This window comes from Phodopus roborovskii, unplaced genomic scaffold (assembly GCF_943737965.1).
Source record: "Phodopus roborovskii unplaced genomic scaffold, PHOROB, whole genome shotgun sequence".
Classification (NCBI taxonomy): Eukaryota; Metazoa; Chordata; class Mammalia; order Rodentia; family Cricetidae; genus Phodopus; species Phodopus roborovskii.
The window spans coordinates 665,709-681,221 of NW_026126422.1; the positions used below are offsets into that span (position 1 = coordinate 665,709).

General features: G+C 37.5%; 1 protein-coding gene across 1 annotated transcript in view; it reads right to left on the reverse strand.

Moving 5' to 3' along the window:
- Window positions 1-263: 263 nt before the first annotated feature.
- Stpg2 (sperm tail PG-rich repeat containing 2) overlaps window positions 264-15,513 on the reverse strand; it is a 465,521-nt gene continuing 450,271 nt past the window's right edge. The window contains exon 14 of the mRNA XM_051185397.1: window positions 264-411. Within this exon, the coding sequence (XP_051041354.1) occupies window positions 264-411 (148 nt within the window). The remainder of the gene's footprint in view (window positions 412-15,513) is intronic.

Genomic DNA, 15,513 nt, shown 5'->3' on the forward strand with positions numbered 1-15,513 from the left:
AAGAAGTCCTTAAGACTGTACACAGTCTTCCTTAAAACACTTAGACAATCAGCTTGGACCATGTCATTGTAAGCTTGTGACTCAAGCTTACACTTTTTGCCACACTTTACAGTTTCTTTTGCCCAATTGAAAGCAAAACTATCTGTAGCTCAAGCTTGTCAGTTTTCTTTCACAAAAAGAAAGGCTCAGTCACCTAAAGGTATTTGCTTAATGAAGAGTCTTTTGTTTTGATATTTTCTATTGCTGTGTAACAACTAATTGCCTCAAACTTCCTTTAGGAAGAGGACAAGAATCGCCTTATCAGACTGCATGGCTCTGGTTTCGATTTTGCCAGCAGGTGGTCCGCTCAGAGGAACTGGGACATATTTGGAGTCTGGTGGTGTGGGAGTGAGTGAGGCTGCCATTGACCAGCTGTAAAAATTGATGCAGGTGGTCAGAAGCTGTGAGGTTAACGCCTCCATCTGTCCTGTTCTTCCCTCTACATTAGAAACTGTGTTCTAGAAGTAAACACTCCGGGGGCAGAAAATAAAAGGTTCAGAACAACCTGCGCACTAGAGTCACTTCAACAAAATTCGGCTAAAGAGGTCTGCACAGAAGAACGGATCTAGCTAGATCTCCCCCATAAGGCAAAGTTTTAAAACCACTACAAGGGGTTACTTCTTAGGCATTATCTCTTTGGCCTCTTCTTCTTCATTTCTAGCCTTACTTTCCTCTGAGTTATCCCTGGAACACTGCAGGCATATCTATTCATGGGTCTTTGCATTACTCTTCCCTCTAGACCTAAGTGAAAGTCACACACACACACACACACACACACACACACACACACACACACACACTGCTCAGTATATGCACTATCTCTATCAAACACTGTGACTGCCAGTGAAATCTAAAAAGCCCCCAGAAGCTAAGCTGTTTTGTATACTCCATTATTCATTTCTTAAGGAAACTTAATCTTGCTCTTCCTTTGGTTCGCTTAATGGATCAAGTCATTACTGAATATAAAGTGAGCTGAAGGGCAATTTATCATTGATATTTACAATAATGACTTAAGTGCATGAAAAGATTTCAGACTCATAAAAATTAAACTATTTCGTATGATATAATTATTAAAGAAAGGAGTATGCATTTAATTTCAACAATAGATATTTATCTAAGAAAATAATACTGGCCTGTTCAGAGCCAACATGAACATAATCTTAAATATGTCTAGCCTTGTATTTCTTTTAATCATAGCTCCACTGAGGGAACCCTGTGAAACTTCCTTCCAGTAGATGAAAGTACTTCTTGCATTAACCTATCTATGCTTGAATATCATGTTGAGAATTTGTTCAAGAAACTGCTGTGATAGCTGCTCAGAGATACACTTTATTTTTACTATCTTAGGAACTGACAATAAAAAACCCCAGTATAAATGGATGAACATTTTCAGGCTTTTAACAACGTAATTGAAAAATGCACACGTTCATGAAGAAGTGTAAAATACTAGAGGGGATCACATATTGTTACAAAAATGCCCTCTGATGAATGATGAAGGGGAAAAGGGCATAATTACACTGTGTCATGTCTCATGTTCAATTAACCACTAAGTGCAATCTGTTCATCGTGAGTCTGTCCACTCTTTTCCACCCAGTACCACACCTTGAACTATATCATCATTATTTTGTAGACCACTAAGGTAACAATTTCCTAAATGGTTTCCACGACTCCTATCTGGCCCCTTTAGTTCACTTTTGACACTGTCACTTTAGTAATATTTCTTACAATGAAATGGAAGCATACAGTGACACAATTCCCTGCTTAACACTTCAATAGCTCTCAGATGCTCTAAGGAAAATAAAAGCGTAGACTCCCTTGAGTGATATCTAGGGCCTAAAAGGGAAGCCCCTTCACACCCCACTCCCAATTTTAGCCTTTCCCCTTGACTTGCCATCCCCATTTAAATACAGTCTCTATAGAAGCTGGCACGCTTGCCTTCTAAGCTTCACCCCGTACTTATTCCTTGCGGAACACTTCTTTCTTTTACTGTGGAAGCCAAGGAAGGAATCACACTCTGATTCCTGTCTGGTCTTCTGTATACATGAACTGGCAATAACCAAAACCCTGTGTAAATAAGTTGGTTCTATACAGTCTGGCAATAGGACAAGTCAGGAAGAACTGATGTGGACAAGCACACCCGCAAAATACCCAGATGGAAGAACATCCCAAAAATTCCCACCGGCTTAGGCTAGATGCCTACTCCATTGCTCAGAGTGGAAATGAGTGGATATACTTCCCTTTGTGTTGTCTTGGGGTTACTGCCAGTATAAAAGCCTAAATGCACCTAGGCTTCCTGGGAATACAATGACTGAATTAGATTTGGTACCTATGACTTGAGCCCTTAAGCTAGGAAAATACTGGCAGACACATCTGACAACTGCTGCTCATCCTATCCTGGAAGACTTCTTGGCTGCTTCTGATGTCTGTGTCCAGGCTAGGTGATAGTCCCATATTCATGTTGTTTTAGTAACCAGCACTGATTATCTCTGTGGTTTCATCAGCCTCTATTGTGCGTAACTGGTTCCTGTTTTCCCTCCACTTTTGTCTGTATTTTATTTAAAGACAATTATCAATAATGCTCCATCATGTCCCATATGCCCAACACATCACGACTTCTGACTTAATGAAATGAAGTCCTGAGACCTTGAATGGCACTAAATTTTGGGACAATCACTATAGAGTTTTTGTTGTTGTTGTTGTTTTGTTTTTTGTTTGTTTGTTTGTTCGTTTTCTCACATCATAGGGGACAGGGAACAAAATAAGAGAATGAGAAATCCACTGGAAAAAGAATTTTTTTCTGTGACTTTTAAGAATCTAACTTTCAACATGCAGCCAGCATTGCTTCATATGCTTGTAGACACAGTTTATTTTTTGCATTATTTTCAACCCAAGAGAAAAATGAGGAGTATTTAGTTAATAAACATAGTAGCGTCTGTAAGTCTGTTAGAGATGTCTTAATTTACATTGAAAGGATTCTCTTTTACATTATCTGAAAAGTCTTATGTGAAAGTATACTGGATTATATCAAATGCTTATTACATTTCTACTGGGGTTATGATGGGAGATGCCATTATGTATATATGTTTATCATACTGGTTAATAATAAAGTACTATTGGCCAATAGGAAAGGAAGATAGGAGGGACTAGGAGACAAGGAGGAAATAGGAAGTAGTAAGGAGGAGTAAAGATGGAGAGTCTGGAGAGAGCAATATGTGGCAGCCGGCTCCGGGTAAAAAGACCACGTGGAAATACATAGATTAACACAAATGGGTTAATACTTAAGACAGAGCTAGCCGATAAGAAAGTAGTAACTGGCCAACAGTATAATATCTAATACAGAGTCTCTGTGCATTATTTGGGGCTGGCGGCATGGCGGCAGGACAAGACCAGGCGGCGGGCAGAAAAATCTGTACTCGTTACAGGGTTATTTTTTATTTTATTCTTAATCCTGGGAGTTAAATTGGTAACATCCCCCCTCCACACACACCACTATTATCCTGGATAAATATAGCATCCTGAGATAAACTCTGATCATTTATCATCTTTTTTCATGCATTGCTTAATTTGATTTCCTGATATTTTGTTGAGAACCTGTGTCTAGTTTCATAGGTTTCAGATTTGATAAGTTCTTATGAGATCACCTGAGCTTATCAAGTCCTTTAAGATTTCTGTAATTGTTTTTATTTTTGGCAATCCCATTTACTTATTTTCTGTCTCTTTCTTGCTGTTCCCTTAGGTTGCTGACCTTTTCTCTGGAATATGCCACATATTTTGCAAAGCTGTTTTAAAGCCCCTGACTGAAAATTCCAGCATGTAGCTCACCTTTGAATCAAATTGTGTTGACACTGTCCTCTTTTAACTATTATACCCCTTCTTTTTTGTTACACAGCAGTTTTGTGTTTAAAAACGATGAATATCCTATGATACTGAATTATAGTATTTACCACCCCAAAACATTTATCCTTCTTTGTCCACTAGGCTGTTAGAATGTATTAATTTGACATGTATTTGATTTGGATTTGCACTTTCTTGTACTTCCAATTAGATGCAATAACCACTGGTTTCAAATTACTTAGCAACATGATAAACTCTCCTTTAGAAAGAGACAGGCTAGAAATGCAGGCTGATGTTTTGAAAACAACATTATGATATATGCATGAGCTTACAAAGATGTAGCATACTTCTTAAACTCTAACTGAAGAAAACACGTTTATTATTTAAACATGTTTTCAGCGTTTCAAAAAAAGTATTTTCAAAAACTCAGTAAAATTTCTTAGCATCAACACTGTTAAAGTGAATATGTCCAAAGGGGAAAAAAATTACTGTTACAATTACAGTAAGATATGATAACCAAAACAACAACAACAACAAATAGTGCTGATTTCTTCATGTGTGATGTGCTCTGTCCTGTCTTAGTTAGGGTTTCTATTGCTGTGAAGAGACACCATGATCACAGCAACTCTTATAAGGAAAACATTTAATTGGGGCTAGCTTACAAGACTGAGCTTCCGCAGGGAAACACCGTGCTTCAGGAATTCAAAGTGTAGAAGAAGTTACATCTTGATCCAGCAGGCAACAGGAACTGGTCTGTGACACTGGGTGTGGCTTGAGCATATGAGACCTCAAATTCCACTCCCAAAGTGGACATACCTAATCCAACAACTGTGATACTCACCGATACTCACCATAGCCTTAGAGTCATCTCCTTAGCTCCTTTGCATCCTGGGACCTTCAGGGTGTGACAGATAATTAGGGTCTAAAGACCCACAGGTAGCCATCACTAGAAATAGGAGGGGCTTTTGGAGGGTGGGTGGGAGAGTATTGCCAAGAAGTTTCAGCTCTTTGATTTTTGACTGTACAGTAATAAATTTTTGTGCTAAGTTGACCAGTATGCAATATATTATGACAACTCCAGGATAATGATAAAGGATTATTGAGACTGACTTATGTAATACATAAAAATATACCTACCAGACTCCTGTTGAAAAGCCATAATGAGTAAGAGTTTTAAGCATGGGACTAAGGTATACACATTTGAACTTCACAGCTAATAACAAATGGCCCAGTCTGTGGACCACTGAACTAGATGACTTTGAAACATTAACTCTAAACTTCAATGGCTTTAATCCCTACAGGAATTTTTACAATATATTAATTTATTGTTCTACCATGTTTATTCATGTAAGCACATAAATGCCATTTGTAATTTTTATGTGAATACATACATGAGCTTAATTAACTGCTTTTTATTAACTGATTTTTACTCACTAATATTCTTTGTGTTGAGTTATTCATGTTAAATTGTTTTGGAGTTGAAACCAGCTTTGAAGACAAACATTTATATTTTGGGAGATTCATAATTTTCCTTAAAAAGAACAACATATGTTTTTTATCTTATAAGTACTACTTGAAGAATAGCTGCCTTACTTTGTTGCATTTCATTTTATTTTGTAATAAAGTAAAAAATTATCAAGATATACTTTCTCTAGCTTTTACAAAAATAATTATTGAAAAATTGAACAGATGCTGTACATAAATAAATCTCATAAATTCACACATGTGGGAACTTCTGTGGATCCTACGCATCACTTGTAGAAATGTACTTATAATGCCTTTGGTGGAAGAATTATTTTGTACTTTTCCAGATCAGTTCAGTGAGGTGAACATCTTCTCTCTAACACTCAACAACAAACATATGGATGTCATCATTTTAACCTGGCCCTGGGGAGGTAAGCAAGCTCTTATCTCTGTGCTATCAGAGATTCAGTTGTCTGCAGTTACTTTCAAAATAGTGCTATCCAGTTTTCTGTATTATACCAACACTACCAAAAACACAGAGAACAAAAGTGTTCTACTGGAAATAGTCTCTTAAATATATCTGTATGGTTTTAGAAAGAAACCAATCCATAAGGACCACAAAAATCTAAATCCATATGGCTTTGTAGGAAAAGCTGGCCTTTCCACTGCATCAGCAAACTTACCAAAGATGAGGATTAGGCTAATTGACAAGCTCCATTTCTAGGAAATTAAGTTTAGGACTGATATCAACATCACACTCAGAGGAATTTAAGTGAAATAAGGCAAGTAGCCAGAGAAAAGGGGAGTTGGCTAATTATGTTTTTCTATATTAGACATTTACTATAGGGCAATTCCTGGTTTCAGATTATTTCTGCACGTCATCCAGGCATAGGTATGTAGCAGAGATATGATTCACATGTGAGTTTAAATTAAGGCCATCATCAAAGAGCACCAAGGGAACAAAACACAGGGGTAGGAAGGCAATCAGAACTTACTCCTTAATCAGAAATAACATTCCTTAATTTACAAATCTTCATTAGTAGCAGATGGTAGGTGTGTAAGAATTTGGGGGAATAGCCACCTTTTTGACATTGCCTCCAATTAAGAAGGCTTTCTCAGCCATCAGGACAAATTTTGAAACCTTCATATTTTTCCCAGGTCAATAATAACTCAGAAGGGATAATGAAGTCTGTTCCCCTTCTGTCTATCATTTACTCTAGCTGTTTCCATCTGTTCTAAGATGAAAAGATGAGCTATTCAATGATTCTAGTCTAGACGGAGCACTCAGGAAGCCCACAGTGACTCAGGAGTGTTACTTCATATTAGGAGAGAGCAATCCTAGGCTCCAATGACACAGACTTGCAACAGGAAAATGGTCTCAAATATGTTGATTATTTGCAACAGAGAGTACAGAAGAACATGGAAACATACTAATTCCACTTCATACCCCTTGGAAAACAGCACCTTTAAGAGGCGAACCAATCAATCCCAGAACAGCAGTGAAAACTTCAACAACCCTCACAAAGCAAACACTCACATCCGATGATAACTCTGTGCAAAGATTTTTATCTTACATAAGCATCTGACAAATTCCCTTGCAGAATGTCCCCAATGCAACTTGATTACTTTAGGCTTCTCTTTGCACACATATTTGTCAGTTAGTTACAGCAGCAATTTTCAAAAGTAGTCCTCAGGGTAGCAGCTTTAGTCTAATTTTGGAAGTTGCTAGAAAGGTACTCCTCAAGTTTCACCCAATTTCACTCAATGCTGACTTGGCCTCTCACATTGTTTTCAGTCTTGAGATATAACCTGTGCATGGGAGTTCTTTCTTTCATTGTATGATGTTAGAATCTGGCCAGTCCAGGAGCTGTGTGACAAGAGCTAAGTCACAAAACCTGGTACATGAACTGCTTTATTGGATGAGGCAAATATGGCTCCAAACCATTTGTCTGGAGCTAGGCTAGGCCTATAGATATAGGGATGGTATTAGGAGTTGGTGAAATGTGAAAGGGCCAAAGTCAATTATCTAAGAGGCTTTTGGATGAAGCAGGTTCAGAGGGCAAGGGTCTGGAACCTATGTGGCAATGACAGACAGAAGATAGGGGTGGAGATGGGGGAGAAACAACATTGATGAGAGAGAGAGAAAGAGATGCTTGACAAGCAAAAAGGTTTTAAGTAACCAAAATCTAAACTTATGGTAATAGAAATATACTTATTAGATGGTACTGCACACTATACTAGATACCTGACCACTATTGAATCAGGCTATCTTCACAGTAACTACGTAGACAAATTTGTAGGCCAAGAATCAGAGTTACCATTAGAAAGTTACTTGCCCCTCCTTTTAACCACTTAAGAAAATGCATAAACCAAAGGAAATAAAATAATCTCCCCAATTTTGTATAGGAATATTTCAGGAAGTTTTTCAAAAGGAAAGCTCAGACCTAAAATAACAAAATATATTTATTGTGTGTCAGCATATTATATAAACACTTGTTTTTTTATTTTCTATATTTAGAAAAATATGAGTAGTGTAAAAAGAAGGAATTAATGGTTAACACAATGCTGAGCAAGCAGTGATTTCTATGACAGGAAGACAAACCCTTGTATTACATTAAAATCAATCTATACCACATGGGACATTTTTTAAATCACCACTGTGAGATACAGAGATTACTAATTAATTTGGGGTTTCTATAACTTAATACCTGAAGCAAGAAAAGTAATGGTTTATGTAGCTTACAGTTCCAAGATTCGAGAGAGGGGCTAAGTATCTACTGGGTTATAGTGGCAGCCACTTGGCTGCATTATAGAGTAGACAGCTGTGGAAAGGCCTGTCAGTGGACATGACAGGAAGCCAGTGAGTCTGTGTTAGGCCACCATCAGACCTTTGAACATCCGTCTCATGAGCCCTGATGGACCCAAGAGAAGTACACTGGTTTCCCCTCAAAGTCATAGCCCTGGTGGCACAAGGACTTCTCACTAATTTCTCCTACTTAAAAGTCTACATCACATTCAAACGCCATGATGCTTGGAAACAAAGAATGAATCCTGAAAGATACAAAAAACCTCCAAACCATAGCACTGGGATCCTGTGGAATAAATGTTAGGACACACTTACATAACCAAGCATCAAGATACCCTAAGGTATCATTTCACAACAGTTTTGCCTTATATACTAAGATGCAGAATCAATTACAGGTCCAGTTGTGCAAAGAATTAGCATAGCATAGAAGAAAAGAATTAACAACAAAATCTGAGCACTTGTCTTCAAAGACCAGTTCTGCCACTAGGTAGGTACTTGTAATTTACTTGTGAGATACTCTACTTTCTGTGTCTCAGTCCTGTGTTCTGAAGATGAAATTTTTCAGTAAGAGCAACCTCTTAGAGCTGTTTTGAAGATGAATATTTGAGAAATGCTTAGAATACTACCTGGAATTATATAAACAGCACACAGTGTGTGTTAACAGAATTTAATGAGTTTTCGTGGCTGATATTGTTGCTTTGTCTTTTGACCTTTGCTTGTCAGCATATATTTCTCTTTTATTAATTTCATGTACCCAAGTCATTAGTGGCTGGCCTGCCTTTGGGGGATTATATAAATGATATCATAAGGGCATGCAATAAAATGAAACAGATGGGATAAAAGAACTTTGAAAATAATTTCTTCTGTCATTTCCTGAGAATAATTAGCAAAAGTCAATGCTTTGTTAGTTTAATGTTAATATAGTCAATGGAATCCTCCCCAGGAAAACTTCCATATAAATACTCAGGAGAATATCCCATTTCTCTCAGTAGCATTTTGATGTACTCTTTCCTGTATGTGAGTAGCATATAGTATTCCACCAGAGTGTGAACACTGTGAGTGCTCTGATAGTGTGTGCTCTTAACTTGGTAAGGTAAGAGGCAGGAAAGTTGCAGAGGAAGCTGAAGTCATCACTGCATTGTCCACAGTCAGCTCCACTTCCACACTGAGGATAAGGATAGACGCTTGCTACCGTGGTGATGGAGGCATCCTTTGAGGAAATAGGAAGAAAGGTGTTTGCTATGTGACAGGAGCAGAGTAGTGAGATGATAATTGTGTCAAGATGGAGACCAGGTTTGGAACCCTCTACTGCTAATGAAGATTTATTCACTGGTGACATTTGATCAGATCTTCTGGGTGGATGCTGAGGTTTCATTAGTTAAAGACATAAAGTAGTCTGTCTGATTAAAGAGGCGAGGAGCAGTAGGGAGCACCTATAAATTACTATGGCTCAATTAGGTGCAGACAGCTTAGTGAGTGTTTATTACTAGTACAAAGGAAGATTTTCCAATTAGATTAAAAGGTTTAGAAAACAACAGTTACAGCCATGGTGATTTAAACAGAACTCTAGAATAATGCATCGTCAGAAACTTTATTGGTTAAAATTGAACTGGCAAGTTATTTGTAGTGTTCACTGTTTATCAGTAGAGCCCCTGCTGTGAAGAACAATTTCCCTCAAAAGATCAATGGAAGGACTGAGCTATTTCTTCTTGCCCTGGAAATTGATAAGAACATAAAGGGCAGCTTGACCACTGCTGAAAATACCAACATGATTTATTCAGGTTAATCATCAAGAAAGTGGCATTGCATAAATCACTGGAGATGTATCATGCCACACCAGACCCTTCAGAATGGCTTTCCTGACATAGTAGGGCCACAATAATAAGCCTGGGATATAATCAGAAAATACTTCAGCTAGTTCAGCTACAAGCAGCTACTCTAAACATTGGAAATTGTAAGAAATCAAAGGGAGGCTGCATAGATAACTTCTCTGGTGGTAACCCCTAGGATTTATGTGATTAGTTTGATGGGAATGAAGCCTGAGGTACAGCCTGGGAATTCTTCTATCCCATTATCTTGATGTTTCCAAATGAAATCCCTAAGTACAAACCAAGCTGGAAATTGACTCACCTGATCTGCGGTTTTAAACTCTGTTATTTCATTGTTCACAAAATTGAGTATGGAAGGAAGAAAAGAAAGTCAAGGAACTGAGAGGTAAAATCCATGGATTCTTCACAAACAATACACTAATATACATGTCATAAACTCACAATGTTATACTATGCATCACAGTAATCACATTAAAAGAAAGTGATAGATTGTTTTTCCAAGTTCTACAGTAAAAGAACAGTAAGGATCTTTGCAAATATGACATAAACAATCATATAATTAAGTATCTACCTAAAAGTAACTATTATAAACCTAATTGGATACATAATTATACATACATAGCTTAATGAATATTTTCCATCTGGGATGGAAATCTCCTTCAAAGAGCCAAAGATAATCAACAAAACCCCCTCAGGGCTGCCCAGGAGAATCCCAGAATTATACAGGTTATTGATAGTGTCCTTGGTTGACTCACAAGTGGAAGATAAACCCCTCTTGCTAAAGACACCATGCATTTCAGACACGGGGCCCATGAGCCACAGAACTGATACTGACTTCAAAACCTTCTCCCCAGCGACTAGCTTCCATGGTACCATATGGCCCCACAAAGGCTCCCAAAGATAGGAAGCAACCTACAGTCCTACCCTCCTATGATACCTATGACCATAACAACAACCAGCATGGTACAGTACTCAGTAGTGGTATGCATATTTTGACATTAACCAAGGGTTCTTTCTTTAGAATTAAGCTACACAAAACAAGTGGGAAATCATGCTTGTCATTGGCAACCAAGTACTCAGAGATAGTAAGTTCATGGGTCTTGGGGGAAAGGTCAAAGCTGACCCTTAGTAAACATCATATCCTTAACTGCATTCTAAACATCTGTCTTTTTACCCACAGATAAGTGTAAGCCCCTCATCAAGGAAATTTATCTTTGCAAGAGACCAATAATGAAAAACACAACCTATCAAAATAAAGAGTTGTGCAATCCAGTTCCACTGCTATGCAAATATACAGAGCTCCATATATATATATATATATATATATATATATATATATATATATACACACACAGTGTGTGTGTGTGTGTGTATGTGTTAATTCATGAATAAGAATTGTCATCCATCAAAGGATGAATTGCAATGATAAAATGAACTAGACCATTTCCTACTAGCAAACTAGCTCTCAAAACAGACAGAAATAAGTGAACAGGAAAAGGGAGATTAAACTAACTAGTCTGCTCTGTTGTGTTCAAGAAGAATGAATATACAAATTTTAAAACGCATATGCAGAAGGCCACAGAAGACTGAGAGACTATGACAAGATCAGATAGAAGGAGTGACATCTATGTGCAAAGTACATGAACACAGAGTGTAGTAAATGGAGCTTCTGCTTGCCCAACTGAGAAAATGTGATCACTGACTTTGTGATTAGGCTAGATATGTTTACTGAGCGGTTTTATATTCAAAACATTCCTTGGTCTTGTGGAGAACCATTTATCATAGAAATAATTCTCTTATAATTTAATAATAGGCTCCATATACTTTCCATTTTTAACTAATTTCTACCTTAAAATACACTTAATTTATAAGTAAAAACAACATATTGATTTCATTTCTTTTTGTCAGTAAACATTGTTTAGGTTCTAATGTATTTTACATTTTTATCATTGTTATTTAGGGCATATTTATTGGGATTCCCTCTTTGAGAAATAAGTGAGGAATTCACATAAACTTTTTGAATGTCAGCCCTAACAACATTTGTGCAGAAGACCATAAAATGACAGTGGACAAGTTGACATACTTTCCTTTCTCATGCACATCCTGAAATAAAACACAGAGTTATTGTTGTGGTTTAGATATAAAATGTCTCCTCCAAAAGCACTAGTGTTGAGAGCTTGGTTCCTAGCCTGGCACTATCCAGAAGTGACTGGATCATAACTGTCCTGACCTCTTAAACTGTAAGTAGGTATAGTTTTGTTGAAGGATACATAGGACACTAAAGGTACAACTCACAAGGCTGAACCTTGTCCCTGTCCCTTTTAAATAGAAAATTTATTTTCAAATTAATTTTTCTTTGGTTCACCAGTTCGCAAAACCAACATGAGGATTTATTATTAATTATAAAAGCTAGGACTATAGCTTTTATAATGCTACCAACTGAAGTATACATAGGTGGGCAAGGCTGAAGAATGATACATTTTGTGAAATTTTATAATTCTCCACACTTACTACTCATTTAATACATTGAGCAACCATTAGTCTCTGCATTACTGACATTCACTGAAAGAGGGCAGGGCTTCTCTGTTAACTCCAAACCCATGGTCGAAAAGTTTGCCTTGGTTACATTCAGTAGTTAAAGCAACTGATGTAACTGCAGTAATGGCAGTACTTGGTGTGCACTGTGCAGAAAGGAGTGTATGATCAGTTGAAACACTCTAAATGCTTCAAAGGGATTTGAAAACACGAATTTTACACATAAGTTTTAGGTATAATGAGTTACTCCTTATTGATTAAATATACCTAGATCTAATAGAATTGTGTTTGAGCTGCATTTTCTCTTCTCAAACCCCAGAAGGTCTATCTTCTAGGCCACTGAATATCTCCTGTTATTAACAGAAGTTACTGTAGAGGCAATCAGTGGACTGGACATGTTATATTGCAGTACAGTAGTCTTCTAATCTATTAGAAAGGGAAAGGGTAGCAAAATAGACATGCAGACTTAGACACAGGAGCATACTTTGAGTTAGAGAAAGAAATCAGAGGGTAGGTACATCCTGAGCCTGGGACTGCCACAGGCTATCTATTAACCACCAAAAGGAAGCTAGGAGAGTAACAATAGCCATAGCTATCCCTCACCTTTGTCAGATCAACTTGAACTCAGTTTCCTTGCCTGCAATAATGCAAGGCAGAATGTTTCTTTCATTTAAAGCACACAGGCTACTTTATTAGAACAGCTCTAGCAAGGTAGTGTAAATTGATGATTGGCTTAGACTATAGGTTTTAAACATAAAGCATTCACAACACTGCACATAAAAAGAAGTTTATATAAAAATATATTTCACAACACTGTCATTGAAGGAGTAACTGGTCAAACTCAATATACTTTGCTCTTGTCTGGCTCAGTTTATACTTCTTCAGTATCTGTCCTTCTTTCCTGATCTTATCTTGGATTTTAGAAAGAAAGGGGTGATTAATAAACACTTTTATGACATGACAATGATAACACCTAAATCCAGAAAGCCCTATGGGACATATCATCCCCCAAATGAGGGCATTTGTGCATGATGGTGAGGCTGTACCCTTGAGCAGAAATGACAACTATGGGGAAAACAGATCCCCCCATAAGCAATGAGGACTCTCTGAGAGGCCCTGCAGAACCAGAAGTGACACAATAATTCTCCAGGCCACACTAGCAGGGCTGCTTAGCTCTACACACATCTTGGCCCCAGCAACAATCCTTCCTCTACTTAAAGCCTAAATTCAAATAATCAGTACCCTAATAACAGAATGGAAGTCACTGATCCCTCTATTGGCTCATCCTCCCAGTGCGCCTATGTTGGTTAAATCTGCTTTAGCTGCCTTTCACCAACACTCTTCTCTTTAATTGATGTAATGGGGACAGGTGGCTCAGCCGCTTCTGTTGGGACTCCCTAAGCCAGGACTTCTGCTTTAAAACCCCAGGAATATGAGCTGTGAAGGACAAATGCAATATCATTCCCAAATTTATGCTTTGAAGCCAAATTCAGAGAGAACTTGATAGGAAACATGCAGAATTTAGTTGATATTTTAAAGGGATGAGATTTGGAGATTAGTTCCTCTAGTAATTATGCATGAGAGAAAGATGGTTTTGCAGACTTAATAGTTTGAATCTTCTAAGAGTGTTTAGTATATCTGTATGTTTCCATTTATTTAAAAAATTCTGGCAGACACAGTGGGAAAGGAAACACTATGTTGTTTCTTTCACGCCCTCTAGCACTAAGCTAGAAATGGTGCCCCAGTGGTCAAGGAGAGTTAATTCATACCCCAGATGCCTCTCTCTCCCTAGGAGTATATTGCTCATTGGCATGACAAGGTCATTCTTCATTTTAACCATTGCCATGGCATTTTATATTGTCAAGCACTATGTGGTTTTGCAATCCTTAAAATCCCCCAGTGAAGTAAAGTAGATGACAAACACAATTATGTCTGATTTACAGACCAGGGAACTGGGACTCAAACAAGAGACAAAGCCATCATTGGTAAAGACCATCCCAGAAGGCAAGGCTAAGGTCTCTCTCTGTTCATCATGTGAAGCATAGGAATACGCCTAAGGGTATCAGCTATGCATACAGATTCTTCTGTTTCTTGGAACCTTAGCTCCCGACCCAAGCTGATTCTTGTCAGCAACCATTGTCAAAGACTAAAGGTACACAGAAAGTACAGCACAAATTTATGTATAGTGTGTAGAAATTCTAGCTACTCAAGATTAGAGGTGCATATAAAGTTAAAATGAAATACGTAGTAACTTAGCACTGGCTTCTGAAACTATACCAGAAGAGTAAGGACAAACATTCTTTATGAATAAACAGAGGTATCTGGTTGCTTAGGAAAGAACTGAAAGGATGGAGTTTTCTATTATTTAGTATAATTCATCTAAATTCTATATAACAGGAGGGTGGAGGAACTGGGATTGACATGTAAAACAAGCTTGTTTTAAATTTAAATAAAAGCATACACACACACACACATACATATATATATGTGTGTGTGTGTGTGTGTGTGTGTGTATATATATATATATATATATATATATATATATATATATATATGCTTGAAAACACACCACAGATTCTAATTGATTACTAATGTTAAGACACCCTGTGATTTAGCATTCCAACAAGGGACCTTTACCTTATTTGGCAGTTTATAAAACCATCATTTGTCCAGGTACTGACTGTCAAACAATGCTGAACTTCTTGTAATGTTTGAGGAAAATGCATTCCTAAGATAAAATTTAAAATGAAGTGTCTGGGAAAGCCCTGTAGAGTAGTGAGTCAACATTTGATTCTCAACTGGAATCTAAGCATTGGACTAATGGTCAGGTGCTTGACTGAATTTCACTTCTGAGGTAGAATGTTGAACATTCTGTGTCTATTTTCAGCTAAACCTAGAGGTGAAGATGGTCAAAGGAGATGATGAGGATTTATGTAATTTCATGTTCACTTGCTTTGGTTTCATAGAGTTTTAAATGTTCTAACCGAGTTCTCCCCTGCCAATCAA